At 34.5% G+C, this 12,273-nt stretch overlaps 1 protein-coding gene across 1 annotated transcript; it reads right to left on the bottom strand.

Moving 5' to 3' along the window:
• Nucleotides 1–4,864: 4,864 nt before the first annotated feature.
• Nucleotides 4,865–11,163, bottom strand: LOC150100101 (uncharacterized). The gene is made up of 3 exons (XM_090403108.1): nt 10,405–11,163; nt 5,563–5,680; nt 4,865–5,198 (listed from the first exon to the last, which is right to left on the bottom strand). The coding sequence occupies exons 1-3, from the start codon at nt 10,493–10,495 to the stop codon at nt 5,099–5,101; spliced, it is 309 nt and encodes a 102-aa protein (XP_090259234.1). The 5' UTR covers nt 10,496–11,163; the 3' UTR covers nt 4,865–5,098.
• Between the last annotated feature and the right edge of the window lie 1,110 nt (nt 11,164–12,273).

Here is a 12,273-nt window from a genome sequence, read left to right as displayed (position 1 = left end):
CCACTATTGTTTCTCAATTTTGTGTTGTTTTTTCAGTTTCAATAATGCCTTTATTAAAAGCAAAACAAAAAAAAATTATTTAAAGTCTAATTGATTTTCATACACCGTTTCATTAAAAAAATTTTTTTTAAAAATCACATTCTTTTTCAATGCATTTTTTGCCGCCATGTTTTTTCTCTAAAAGCGCTGTCTACCTTTGACATGTTACAAAATACAAAAGCAACAAGTGCTGTTCGACAAACATTAATTCGTTGTTCTTTTAGTTTTCTTAACGTCTTCACAGATTTTAAAATTTATTGTCTACACTTTCATCATGTACTCGGCATGTACTTTCCAGTGGAAGGAATATTTTGGACCCTCGGCGAGATGATTTTTGACCCTCGGCGAGAAAGTAACGAAGTTCGTACATCAAACATTCAATTGTTGTATACAGTTTCACATGCTTCAACAAACTTAAGGGAGTCGTAGCGGAGATACATGCTGTATCGGAGAGATGACTCAGAATGAGCAGAACTCATTATTATTATCATTACAGTCAACAATACCAGTGTTAGGGATTAGGGTTACGAGATGGCGGTAGTTGTCTTCCGTACTTTCTTTACTGGTAAGTACATCAGCATTAGATAATGTGAAAAATCTTGCTCTAGAGGAACGTTTTCGACGTCACGCCTCCATTAAGCTGGTAGACGGATATCCGACGATGAAATTCGTATGAAAGGCATCAACAGCATTTTCTTTAACCTTTTCTTTACCCAACAAATTATCTTTTTCTTTGATGTAGTCTCTAGAAAGAAATAATACTATACCGTAGATAGATTGGCTCTCGTGCCTAATAATCCCTCTCATCCCCATCCTGTTCATCGATGCGACCTTCATATGAATGTCTGAAGTTTCAAACTCGATTTCAGCTCCTGCCACAAAGTTCCTTCCGATCCAATTCTTTAAACTCGGCTCTATTAGAGGAATAAGCACCCAAAATGTTTTTACTGAATTCACATCATCCCTGAATCAATATGTACTATTTTTTTCGACATTTATAGTTTGATCCTCCAGTGGAGTTGTTTATGCTACGAAATACACAGAATACTACTGCTCTATTTTACACCCGGTAGTTGAAGAAATTTCTTTGCGTCACAATGGAGAAAGCAATTGTATTGCGCAACTGCCAACGTGATATCGACATAAACCGCGTTGTATATCTAAAGTAGCTAAAGAGGAAAAGTAAGTTTTAGTTAATGTTCATTGTCAACCTCTTTAGTGAATGGACTGGGTCCTTGACTCGTAATCTCTACATCTGTATTAGCGGTTGTGAGTGGGCGCTCGATCCGCTCCTTGTAAGCTTTTAACAGCTGCTGATAACGTTTTTGATAGAATAGATTTCGATCTTCTAGTGGATTTTCAGAGAGCTTCACGGATTACTTGGTTGGAGTGGTTGACGGTAGTTGTGAAAAAATTTTACAACTACTAAAAGATTCCGTATGTCTGGTATCTTGACATCACTATGCAGGTGGCTGATGAATATTCCTGATGAACTAGGGAGCGTTCAGTGCTATCCTTAGCCATTTGTTTTTGATTATTTAACTTCTTCTTCTTGACATTCCTTTCAGTGGTGTGTTCCAAGGCTGGTGAGGTGTAGATTAGGATATGTTTTATCATTTTTGTAAAGTAGAATCTTGTTATTCATTTTTAAGTGATTTCTGTTCAAGGGGGGGGGGGGTAGAGCTGGGAAATAGTCCGATTAACTTGAGCAGTGATGAAATCTGTGTGCATCCTGAAGTGCAGGCCTTGATTTAGTTGTACTCCTAGGTATTTGGTGGAGGTTTGCCGGGGGTATAAGTCCCAACATGTACAGCTTCTGTAAGGTTCTGGTCTTCTTCAAATCGTAGTTCTGGACTACGATTTGGACTTTCTTGGTGACTATTTCCGTACGAAATGATCTGGATTATGATGATTGTGTCATCTGCATAAATAAACGGTGATGGTAGGAAGCATTTTAAGAAGGTCTGCCATATAGATGGAGAAAAGCAATGGGAATAGCAGACATCCTTGAGGGGCTCCTGCTGTGATTCTCCTTATCTGTAGATCTCATTTCGTTTATTTTTATTCTAAATTTCCGGTTGTTGAGAAAATATTATTTGATGAGTTTGGCCACGTTTCAAGAAGATCGCACCTGAGTGTTTTCGTCATTCGAATCCTTGGGTTGATGTGTTCGACAACTTCGTAAATCCGATGTGTTGTTGACTGACCTTTCCTGAATTCGAAGTGTTCATTTGAAATGGATCGAACGTTTACTGCATTGCGCGTTCTGCAGCTTTGGAATGAGACTAATCGGGGGTGGGGGGAGGGAGTTTTAAGGGAATTGCATTTCATTTTTCTCTAATTAAATTGTAAATAATCATAGCACGGCATTTATAATTGCCACAAGATGTACGATACCTTGTGTGTGTCTGTGTGTGTGTGTGTGTGTGTGGAGGGGGTTAAGCAGTTTGTTAGCGATCCCGTCTGGGCCTGGAGCTTTGTTAGTATTTAGTTTTCTGATGACGTCTTGAACCTCAGCTGGTGACACGAGTCTGATGGTGTTTTAAAGAGTGTCATTTCTAACTGCTCTACGTACACGGTTATGTATCAATCCTATAAAATTTAGATCTGCGTGGTTGTAGCTTTTGGAAATCCGCTTGGGTGGCGCAATGCCTAATATTCATGTGAAATAGTGTTCCGTAGTAAACAATGTTAAACACGGTTATCTCATTTTAAAAATGAAGTGTAACCTGTCACGCGCTCTTGACAATCCTGACAAAAAGTTGCCTACTCAAGTTGTTGTCCGTCAATGGTCGCCATTGACTAGTAAACAAGGTGAGTACCCAGAACAAAAGGAGAGAATTAACTTTAGCAGTAAATTCTATCTAGAGAAATGGCGGTCCACTGTTAAGTTTGTGAAGATATGTGTATTGACACCAGTAGCGCACCCAGGATTTAATCTTGGAGGGGGCCAAGCACTCAAGATTTAATATGGGGGGGGGGCCGAGTTGAGTAGCGATTTGAGAATGCACACTACATTGCATACGACCTAACTGAGCACTGCAGTGATTGCCAATACATGATGCCCGTGATCTCCTCTGGCCCAGCTCGGGTAAACGAAGTAGCTCTCGGTCCGCAAGTTCTACTTCGTTCGTCTTGCATTCACAGCGGCCGGGATTTCCGAGAGCTATAGGGTATTCCGACCTTATGTGGACGCTAATTCATAAGTAGTATAGAAACAGAAGACACAACATAAATTTTAAAAAAATGAATTTTAATTAGGAAAAGATTTTTGGAAAATTTTCTAGTGTTTTTTTCCTTTTTCTTTTGGGGGGAGCCAGGGCTCCTTGGCCCTCTCCCTGGGTGCGCCACTGATTGACACTACAGATAAATGCAAAAATAGTTATCCTTTTTACTGTGTGCTGGTCTCAGCGAAAGCCAGTTTAAAATTTTCTATCTTTAGCTCTCTAAAGATAGAAAATAAAACTGGGAATGCCCTTCGTGCAAATTTCACAAAAAAAAAAAAAAAAAAATTCTGCTCAGCGTTCAAATTCTTTGTACCACAATGGACGCCATTCCAGTGTTAACCAACGCCCGCCAGCAACTTCTCCCAGCGGTAATGACTTCGATAGTATTCTAGATAAAATCAGAAGTGACAATTTTCTCATAATTGAGGATATGAATTTTGACTGGCTGAGGAATAGCGGCTCCTCTCAAGATTATCTAGATTTACATGCAATGCATGGACTAGAAACAATATATTAATGTCACCCACGAGAGAAGTGAATGGTGCCTAGATCTTGCATTTGGGAAAACTTGAAATAGAAACAAAATTCAACCAGCAGTTCTGCGTCAACCTCTCCGGATTACGTTCCAATACAAAGACAATACAACCAAAAACATCCCTTACTCAACTGTCTCTTGGAAAGAGATAACGACGGAAACAAATATTGATACCTCGTATCATAAATTTATTGAGATATTAAACAGTAAAATACAAGACTTAATTAAAGTTAAAATAATAGACAAAATAAAAGAAACCAAGTCCTGGATTACACAGGAAACCATACACTACATAAAAATTAGAGATAAGGTCTATAAAAAGGTTAAAAAATTCCCACACAGTCAATATTACGAACACCTCTTCTACTAGAGAAATCTAATACATTATAAATTAAAAGAAAGTAAATGCGAATACTACAGAAATGAATTCCTGAAATGCCAAGGAAGCTCCACAAACAATGGAAGTTTGAATCTATTAATCGTCCAAGATATGCGTGAATAAATCCTTTTCCACACTTAAAGATATCGATGAGAATGAAATGCGTTGTCGGGTGCAAAACTATTTCACTACTGACTGGTGGCCTTGCTAATTGCAAGTATTCAGCACATAAGGCAAAATTGGTAGTCTATCGGGGCGTGCGAGATCGATGGTTGTATTATGTATTATGTACTGTGCGACTACAGATGCGAGACCTCTCGACACTTCTGCGCATGACAGAAGAAGGCGAATCCATTCCAATAATACGGTAATCAATGATGAGTGTTTATTATTATACGTCGGAAAATTGGCTTTTCTTTTAAGAAAATTCGAGTTTTTAACTATTTTGCTTGTACAACAGTTAGAAATGTTTACATATAAAGCACGTGATTTCGCGTATTGGTGACGAATTCGTAAATTGCTTTATTCCTTTCTTCCCTTCAACATGAATTGACTCTTCTTGGCACAGTGCCAGCCAAGGTTCTCGCATCTGTGGTCGGACAGTATATTCTTAAACATTTAAGCACGTAATATACTGGAATGTTTAACATGTCGTGTACATGAATATCACACGAAGACTAGATATAAAATAGGACCGTCTTTATTTGGCACTTTTCTAATCTTTTTCAGGAATCGGCCTAACTGAGGGTGGAACCCAACACGCTTTTTTTTTTTTAACACAAAAACAACGCAATCAGTTCTTTCGGGGACTGGGGAGAGTTCATCGGGATCGCTTTTCAATATTTACTGAAGTTTTCAACTCAGTTGCAACTCTAGAATAGAAGATGAACAGCACTAAGTAGTAGATGCATAAAAATCTCATTCGCACATCAGTTCATAATTGCAGCAGTCTGGATATCGATCACCTTCGTATTGGATTATGCACTGAGGATCATAAAACCTTCCTCCTTCATCGCACCTGGAAAAGAGACAAATGTTATGGAAATAAATGATTTGAAACGGTAACAAAAAAAAAGTAAACCAAACTTATAGGAAATTTTTAATATAAGATTTATCTTTAAGATATTAAAATTGGCCTCAAGGAAGCACATTCGTGATATTTTTCTATATTAGATATTTGGTGAGTGTTTTCTCTTGTTTTCTTTATTTTTCTTTTTCCTTTATTTCATTACTGTTCAAAGGTCATTGCGAAAACGGCAAATACAACTCACGGGATTATTGTGATATTGAAACGAACATTGACATGTAAAGATACGGAAGCTACAAATGTACTATAGGTTTAAAAACCTATAGTATGCAATGTTTAAAATATCTAGACGTACCCATTTACTTCAAAGAAACTTGCTCCAGGATGCACTCTGCAGATATATTGGAGACAAAATTCATCTACGAACCACACGCTGTTGTTCTTTATTTTATTGTCATTATACAAACAATAACCTGAAAGATAATAATAATATTTCGAATTAGAGACATATCGTGTGAAAGCATGAAAAGCAAGTATTTTTTGTAAATAAATAATATTTATTATTTATTTATAATTATTATTTATTATAATTGCATAATCAGGCTTTATTTTCGACAAATTAGGCCTATGATAGTTGTTTACATTTTACGTTCATACCAGTGATACTATAAAAAAAAGAAAGAGGTAACTCTTGTTTAATTGGGACGTTTTGTTCTGTATATAAAAGTTATTTTATAATTCCTCCCAAAATCAGAGTTCTTGAGTGATGATTGGACAGCATGTGATGATAAAAACGCGAGAATCAAGTGTTTTGGATTTGCGTTAGGTAATGCGATGAAAAATCACATCCATAATAGACAACATACCCAGCAAAATCTTTAATGCTTTTCTGTGAACCACAAGAAACAAACACACAAATACTTTGCCCACACAAGGGTTGGAGGTGAATGTGCTTGACCACATATCATCGTCTAATTGGCCGTGTGGAAGTCTCGATCTCGATCCGTTGGACTTCAAATTGTGGTCGGAGCTTGAGACAGTAGCCTGCAAGAAACGACGCATCCAGCATTGCCAGCCTGAAGGTGGATTTGGAGCGTGCAGTGGCAGCGTTTTCGTTGGATGTTGTTGGGTGCTACCATCGAAATATGGTCACACAAATTTTGGGGGTGTGTGAAGGCAAAAGGGGGACATTTTGAACATTGAGTGTTGCTATACGCAGGTTACACATATCGTTTGTACGTGCTGAACGCTGTAAATCATTTACTGATAGAATGAAGGTTTATGCGCTGCTCAAGTTGTAACAGTATTTATGGCTAGACTAGGAAAATAAAATCTAGGCATTAAAAATTCTGTAAACTTAAAACAACAATCACTTTATGACATAAGATTGATAAAATCCTAGTTATATCCTTATTAAGTGTTGAAAAGCTCCTTCACTTTAGAAGGCGTCTCTCTCTCTCTCTCTCTCTCTCTCTCTCCCCGAGTTTCTTGTCTCGCAGATGCTCAACTGCATTCAGTGAGGTAATAAGGAGACGAAACAAAGTTTTCATTTGATTTGAGCGGATCAAATAAAGATCTCTTATCATCGGAAATTATTGAAACTTCAGATTACTCATACAATGAAAAAAAAAAAAAAAAACATTATAGATACTATTGTATACTACTAATCATGTAGGGTGATCATAGATGTTATCTTTTTCAGCCAGTCTCAACATTATAGAATGTGAATACATCTTCATAAGTGCAAAATATAGCAGACTTCGTTTTAATCAAAATTCGTATCCTGATAATTATGTGATTAAACTGAAACCATACTTTATTAACTACTAATTTCTGCCTAATCCTTGAGTACACCCCAGCTGTAGAAAATATGGATTAATTGCTTTACGTAATAGGATATTTTGGCCTATTGCGTAAGAAAAATAAGGTAAAGTGTGTGTAGGGGGAGAGGGGGGGAAGCGAGACTTGAGATCTCGAAAGTTACACCCTGAGTTGCAAGTATTAAAACTCCAAAGGAAAAAGGTCTAAAATCTCCCTTTAAATATATGTATAGTGTCGGAAATCTAGAGAAACCATATATTTACGGTGGGTGTGGTTCAACTAACACCTGAAAAGGTTAAGTGATTACTGGAAATATAAAATTTCCAATTAGACAAGCCAACACTATTACAAAGAACTTTTTTTTTTTCTTTCGTATCTGTATTTACCCAAATGGAACACAATTGTTTTATCCCGGAATTTTCATTTGTCACTGCGTTTTGACAACTGAAATGAAAAATTCCGTATTTGAATTTATGGGTTGTAATTGCACGTTGTGCTTATAGCTTCATTCATTCGTATCCCGTCTGGCTACTTTCCAAACTATTCATTCTATATCCGCCCACATCCCTCGGTTCCGTAAATACATATTGCAAAACAACTCGATTTTCTCATCAAAAGCGGATATAATATAAAAGAAGAAAAATAAAAAGCCAAATATTAAAAACAATATCTTTAAGAAGCAAAAAAAAAATTAATAAAATAAAATAAATAAATAAATAAAAATACTTCCAGCAAATCAAATAATAAGCAAGAAGCCACTTTTATTATCCACAAGGAACAAAGTATGAATTGTATCAGTAATGGGGAGAAAAATATGTTTTAGGAATATATTATTATTAATATAGGAGGAAATTAAATAGTACAAAATGCATTCCTAAAACATTAGTAAATGTGGATTGTATTTTTCGTCCTGTTAGTTTTCTTGAAATAAAAATATTATGGCGCAGTTGATATTTATACGATAGTTGATAGATAATATAATAATTAGTGTTTCCTTTCAAATATTACTGTTGAATCAGAGTCGTTTCATTTGAAAACCACTGCTATATGTAAAGATGATATTAATATACACGGTGTGCGTCTGATGGCATTTTATTTTTCATCGTTTGGTTTCTTCTGTCAATGGCGCTTAATTTTTACTTAGTAAACAATAATTCAAAAGGATTATAGCATGATATATGTTGTTATTAAATTAATTTTAATAATTTTGACGGTTAATAAAATTATATTATGACAAGATAGAAAATATCATTTTACACACTTGCATACGTATATCCATCCCATTTTTGGAGTAGAATAAATTTTACTTTCTTGAATATGACGTCATGGAGAGAATCAGTAACTGGGTTAGTTTCGAACACAACAGGCTCATCGATCAATTATTTACTTTACAAAAAATATTCATTGACTAAATATATATAGTTTAGGTGGAATCATTCAAATCTATTGTACTATGAAAATAAAACTTAGTATTTTTAGAATTGTATTATAATAACCTACAGCTAGTAAAATATACATGCTATTAAGTGTATATTTTCTTACCATTTAAAGAATGCTGTAGAAGTCGAAATACCGTGAATAAATATATATGTGACATTCTAGATATGTAAGTCACGTATAACACCGAAGGGGCAAGTTAAGGTCAATCTAAGTTACCTTTTAGAAATGACTAGCTTTTGTAAAGCTAGCACAAGGCCAAGATTTTAAAGAATTGCGGTAATATTTTTTCCTAAGCTGTATGGGCCCCAGAGAGTAGGAGGCACTGACGTCCGCCTACACGTAAAGGACCTCTGAAATCTATCACAATGCAGCATTATGAACGATCATAACCAGTTTTCTACAGGCTTTCGAGCATTCCATATAAACGTAAACATCTAATGTTAAAACAAATCACATCGATGTGTTAACTGGTATGTTTATATATATTTGAAAAAATAAAGTGAAATATTAACTTTTAGCAAACAACATCAAGCTCAAATGGCAGTCAAACTTAGCCCCACCTTTTATTCAGACCTCATACATCCAAATTACTCCGATATTTTTAGGAGCTGACATATCGCCCTCTCCCTCAGGAGGATCTAGAGGAGTTGAAACAATCTGCCATTCAAAGTAAAAATAGTATTTTTTAATTCAAATTTTCAATTAAATCATGCTTTCTTGGAATTGTAGCGCAGATTAAAACTTTAAGTAAATCCCCCCCCCACACACACACACCAAAAAAAATGGGGGTCGGGGAATCGAAATATATTATATTAATAAAACACAAAACTACAGTTATTTCTGCAGAAAATGCATGCAATAATTTCATCTAAACCTTTTTAATGCAATTTATCTTGCAACCACCAACCACATAAAAAAAACGTGATAAAATTGAGGTTGTAGAACTAAATTTGCATTCTTCTTCATTCATCCATAATATTGCTATTTTTACACTCACACCTTGCTTCGTATGATTTTTTCCCTAAAACAATAACACAGTTATTGAAAGCAGACGTTAAGTTCTTTCTTCGAAGTCTTCAAGTTATCCACATAAATTTGCTGCTATTATAAAGCAACTTTTTTCATTTAAAATGTCATAAAATGATAACTATTATAACTAATGCAAGTTCACACACTGAAATTTATGGAATATGCAATTGATCCTGAGACTATACTGCATATTTTCTGCAAACAAAATCTTTCTTTCTTTCTATTATTTTTATTTAGTATTGTAGCATTTGATTTCATATTATACATACACATTAATTAAATTTAGAAGCCGCACGTAAATTTTCAGAAATTTAGAAACATTCATACTATAATTCCGATCTATGATTTAAAATATCACAATTTATGAAATCCCCGTATGGATGGAGCGGGGGGGGGGAGAGAAAAGCAGAAGAAACCACAAGCTCAAACGGTACAAGAAAAATTTACTGGAGCGGTTTACTTTTATTACGTCATTCAATGTATAATAATTATATCTTAAATTTTTTTCACTGATAACATTAAAAAAAATCTTCCGAATTAAAAAAAAAAATCTTCTGAATCTTTAAATGATATGAAGTAAATGTTTTTGAAACTGATGACAGAACTAATCGAGAAAAACATTGTCAAAAGAAGACAGCAATATAGCCGCGGAACTTTTTTTTATTATTATTCTTTTTTTTTTTATCGGACGCTGCCGCAATGCCGTACGAACACGTTCTGGCTGCTTCTAGGAACTAGTTACAAATATTTTTTTAAAAAAATTTTAAATAACTAAGTAAATAAAATTAGAAGAATGTTTATTTTTCCTTATTGGCAATTTTAATTGATTTCTAATCGTATTTGGCTGTGAAAAATAGATAAAGATATAATATATTATATGAAATCACAAAAATTAATCAATACCTACCGTTCTTGGATTTGCAAGGCTCTATAATCGTTACAGCTAAGATGCACACGCAATGAACTAGCAGTATGCAGGGTGCGAAGAACTTCGTCATTTCTAAATGTCACCGAAGTGAACAAGCAGCTTGAGACACACAACGGGTCGCATGGGTCAATTATATACCTTCCATTGCCTACTCCTACATTCTAACCTTTGCTTATTGACTACGGGAGCTGTTACAAAACTATTACGACGTTAATGTAACCGCCGGGAATGCTAAGATAACCAACCGGCTTCTTTCTGATTCTCTCACTGCTTCCTGTTATGGAACAGGTGTCTATTTAGATAAGAACAAGTACTATGGCTCTTAGAAAAGAATTCGAATTACTTGACAAAGGTATTTTTTTTAAGAAAATGTCTGCCTATCATGAACACTATTCAGTAACTGATAACAGCAGCCTAAAGTAACTAAATTACACATCGCACACGAAATCTGAAAATATTCATTGTAATCGTCTGCTTAGCGTTGTTCTTATCACAAGTACGACGCAGTAAACATCTAATGTAACCAGTACTGCTTATAACGAGAAGTCCATCTTTACAAGTATTTTTGTATGCAAGGCCAGTGTGATAATGTTCAACGCAGAAGAGACCAGCTAGAAAATAAACGTGGGCAGGAGACGAAAACATGTTTTAGACATCATCTAAAAATAAAGTATTTAATTTAATAACGCTAACTTTTTTAGTAATTTTATTTCCTATTTAATAATTTTATTTTATTTTTCTCTTCTATATTTATATTTATCTATTTATATTCCTATTTTATTTTTCTAAAAATAAAATATCAAAAATCGAATGCCTTTTATTCGGCATTTACTGTAATAATAAATTTTTAATTATTTCAGTTCCTATTGCTTTGTGCAATTATTTTAAAGCAATTAAAATAATTATTTTAAAATAAATAACCGATTGAAATATTAAATATTTTGTTAAAATTATGATGACGCTTAATAGATATTAATAATTTATTATAATTTGTTTAAAATACACAGAATATCGTTATAAACAGAAAGTACTCTCCTTCCCCGAAATCAAAAAATAAAAATAAAAGAAAAGAAAAAACAGGTTATGAAAGAAGGCGTTAAAGCTAAAAACTCCTAAAAATATAAACTTTTAAAAATAAATCAATCCTCTATGCCTTATTATTCCGAAATACAAGACCTTTTTTGGTTGGCAACTGGGCTTCACTTTAATCATAATCACGAGAAAACGTAAAATCTACAGATTGGAAGCAACACATGAATATGACATACACCGCCATCTCGTGTTTCTAAACTAGCTGTTACCTTATTGTGGGAAATATTTTTGTATTCTAGGATTGCTTTTTACTGGGATTCTAGGTTAAAACAAGACTTTCTTTTGAAAATAAAATGCCTAAAAATCGATTACTTCTAGAAATAGCTGAAAAAAGAAAGGCCTAGGAAAATGTCATACTCAGTAACTAGTAATGAATCTTTAGATCTTCTTTTGGTATCCATTGCTATAGACGTTACCAGAATGCTATGCAGACAGTCCTAAGAAAGATCTTCCTCAGCCATAACCAAGTTAGTCGGTCTTGGGCGTGGGCAGCAGGGTTTTTTTCCCCCAGTTTCTCTGGGGGTTTTAATCTCTCAAGCAGGATGAAACATTTATATGAAATTCAGACATTTTTGATTGAAGGTAGGCTGATTGTTTTATATCAATGCAACGACAGCTATGAGACTAGTATATTAATGTCTGTAATAGTACTCATGTTTTCTACTATGTGTGCTTATTTCTTGAGATGAGTCTAATATGCAGATGGCAAAGTTTCCTCCTGGAAACTTTGACTTAGCATTCAAAAAAAAAAAAAAA

This window comes from Typopeltis vanoorti, chromosome 13 (genome assembly GCF_054136105.1).
Source record: "Typopeltis vanoorti isolate ZY-2024b chromosome 13, IOZ_Tvanoo_1.0, whole genome shotgun sequence".
NCBI classification, from domain to species: Eukaryota; Metazoa; Arthropoda; class Arachnida; order Uropygi; family Thelyphonidae; genus Typopeltis; species Typopeltis vanoorti.
This window is presented reverse-complemented; position numbering and strand designations above follow the sequence as displayed.

What these genes read in the sequence shown, in the direction of transcription:
- LOC150100101 (XM_090403108.1), bottom strand. Translation starts at nt 10,495, where the DNA reads ATGACGAAGTTCTTCGCACCCTGCATACTGCTAGTTCATTGCGTGTGC. An exon ending in GCCTTGCAAATCCAAGAACG is followed by an intron (nt 5,681 to 10,404) that starts GTAGGTATTGAT and finishes ATTATCTTTCAG; the next exon opens with GTTATTGTTTGTATAATGAC. An exon ending in AGTTTCTTTGAAGTAAATGG is followed by an intron (nt 5,199 to 5,562) that starts GTACGTCTAGAT and finishes TCTCTTTTCCAG; the next exon opens with GTGCGATGAAGGAGGAAGGT.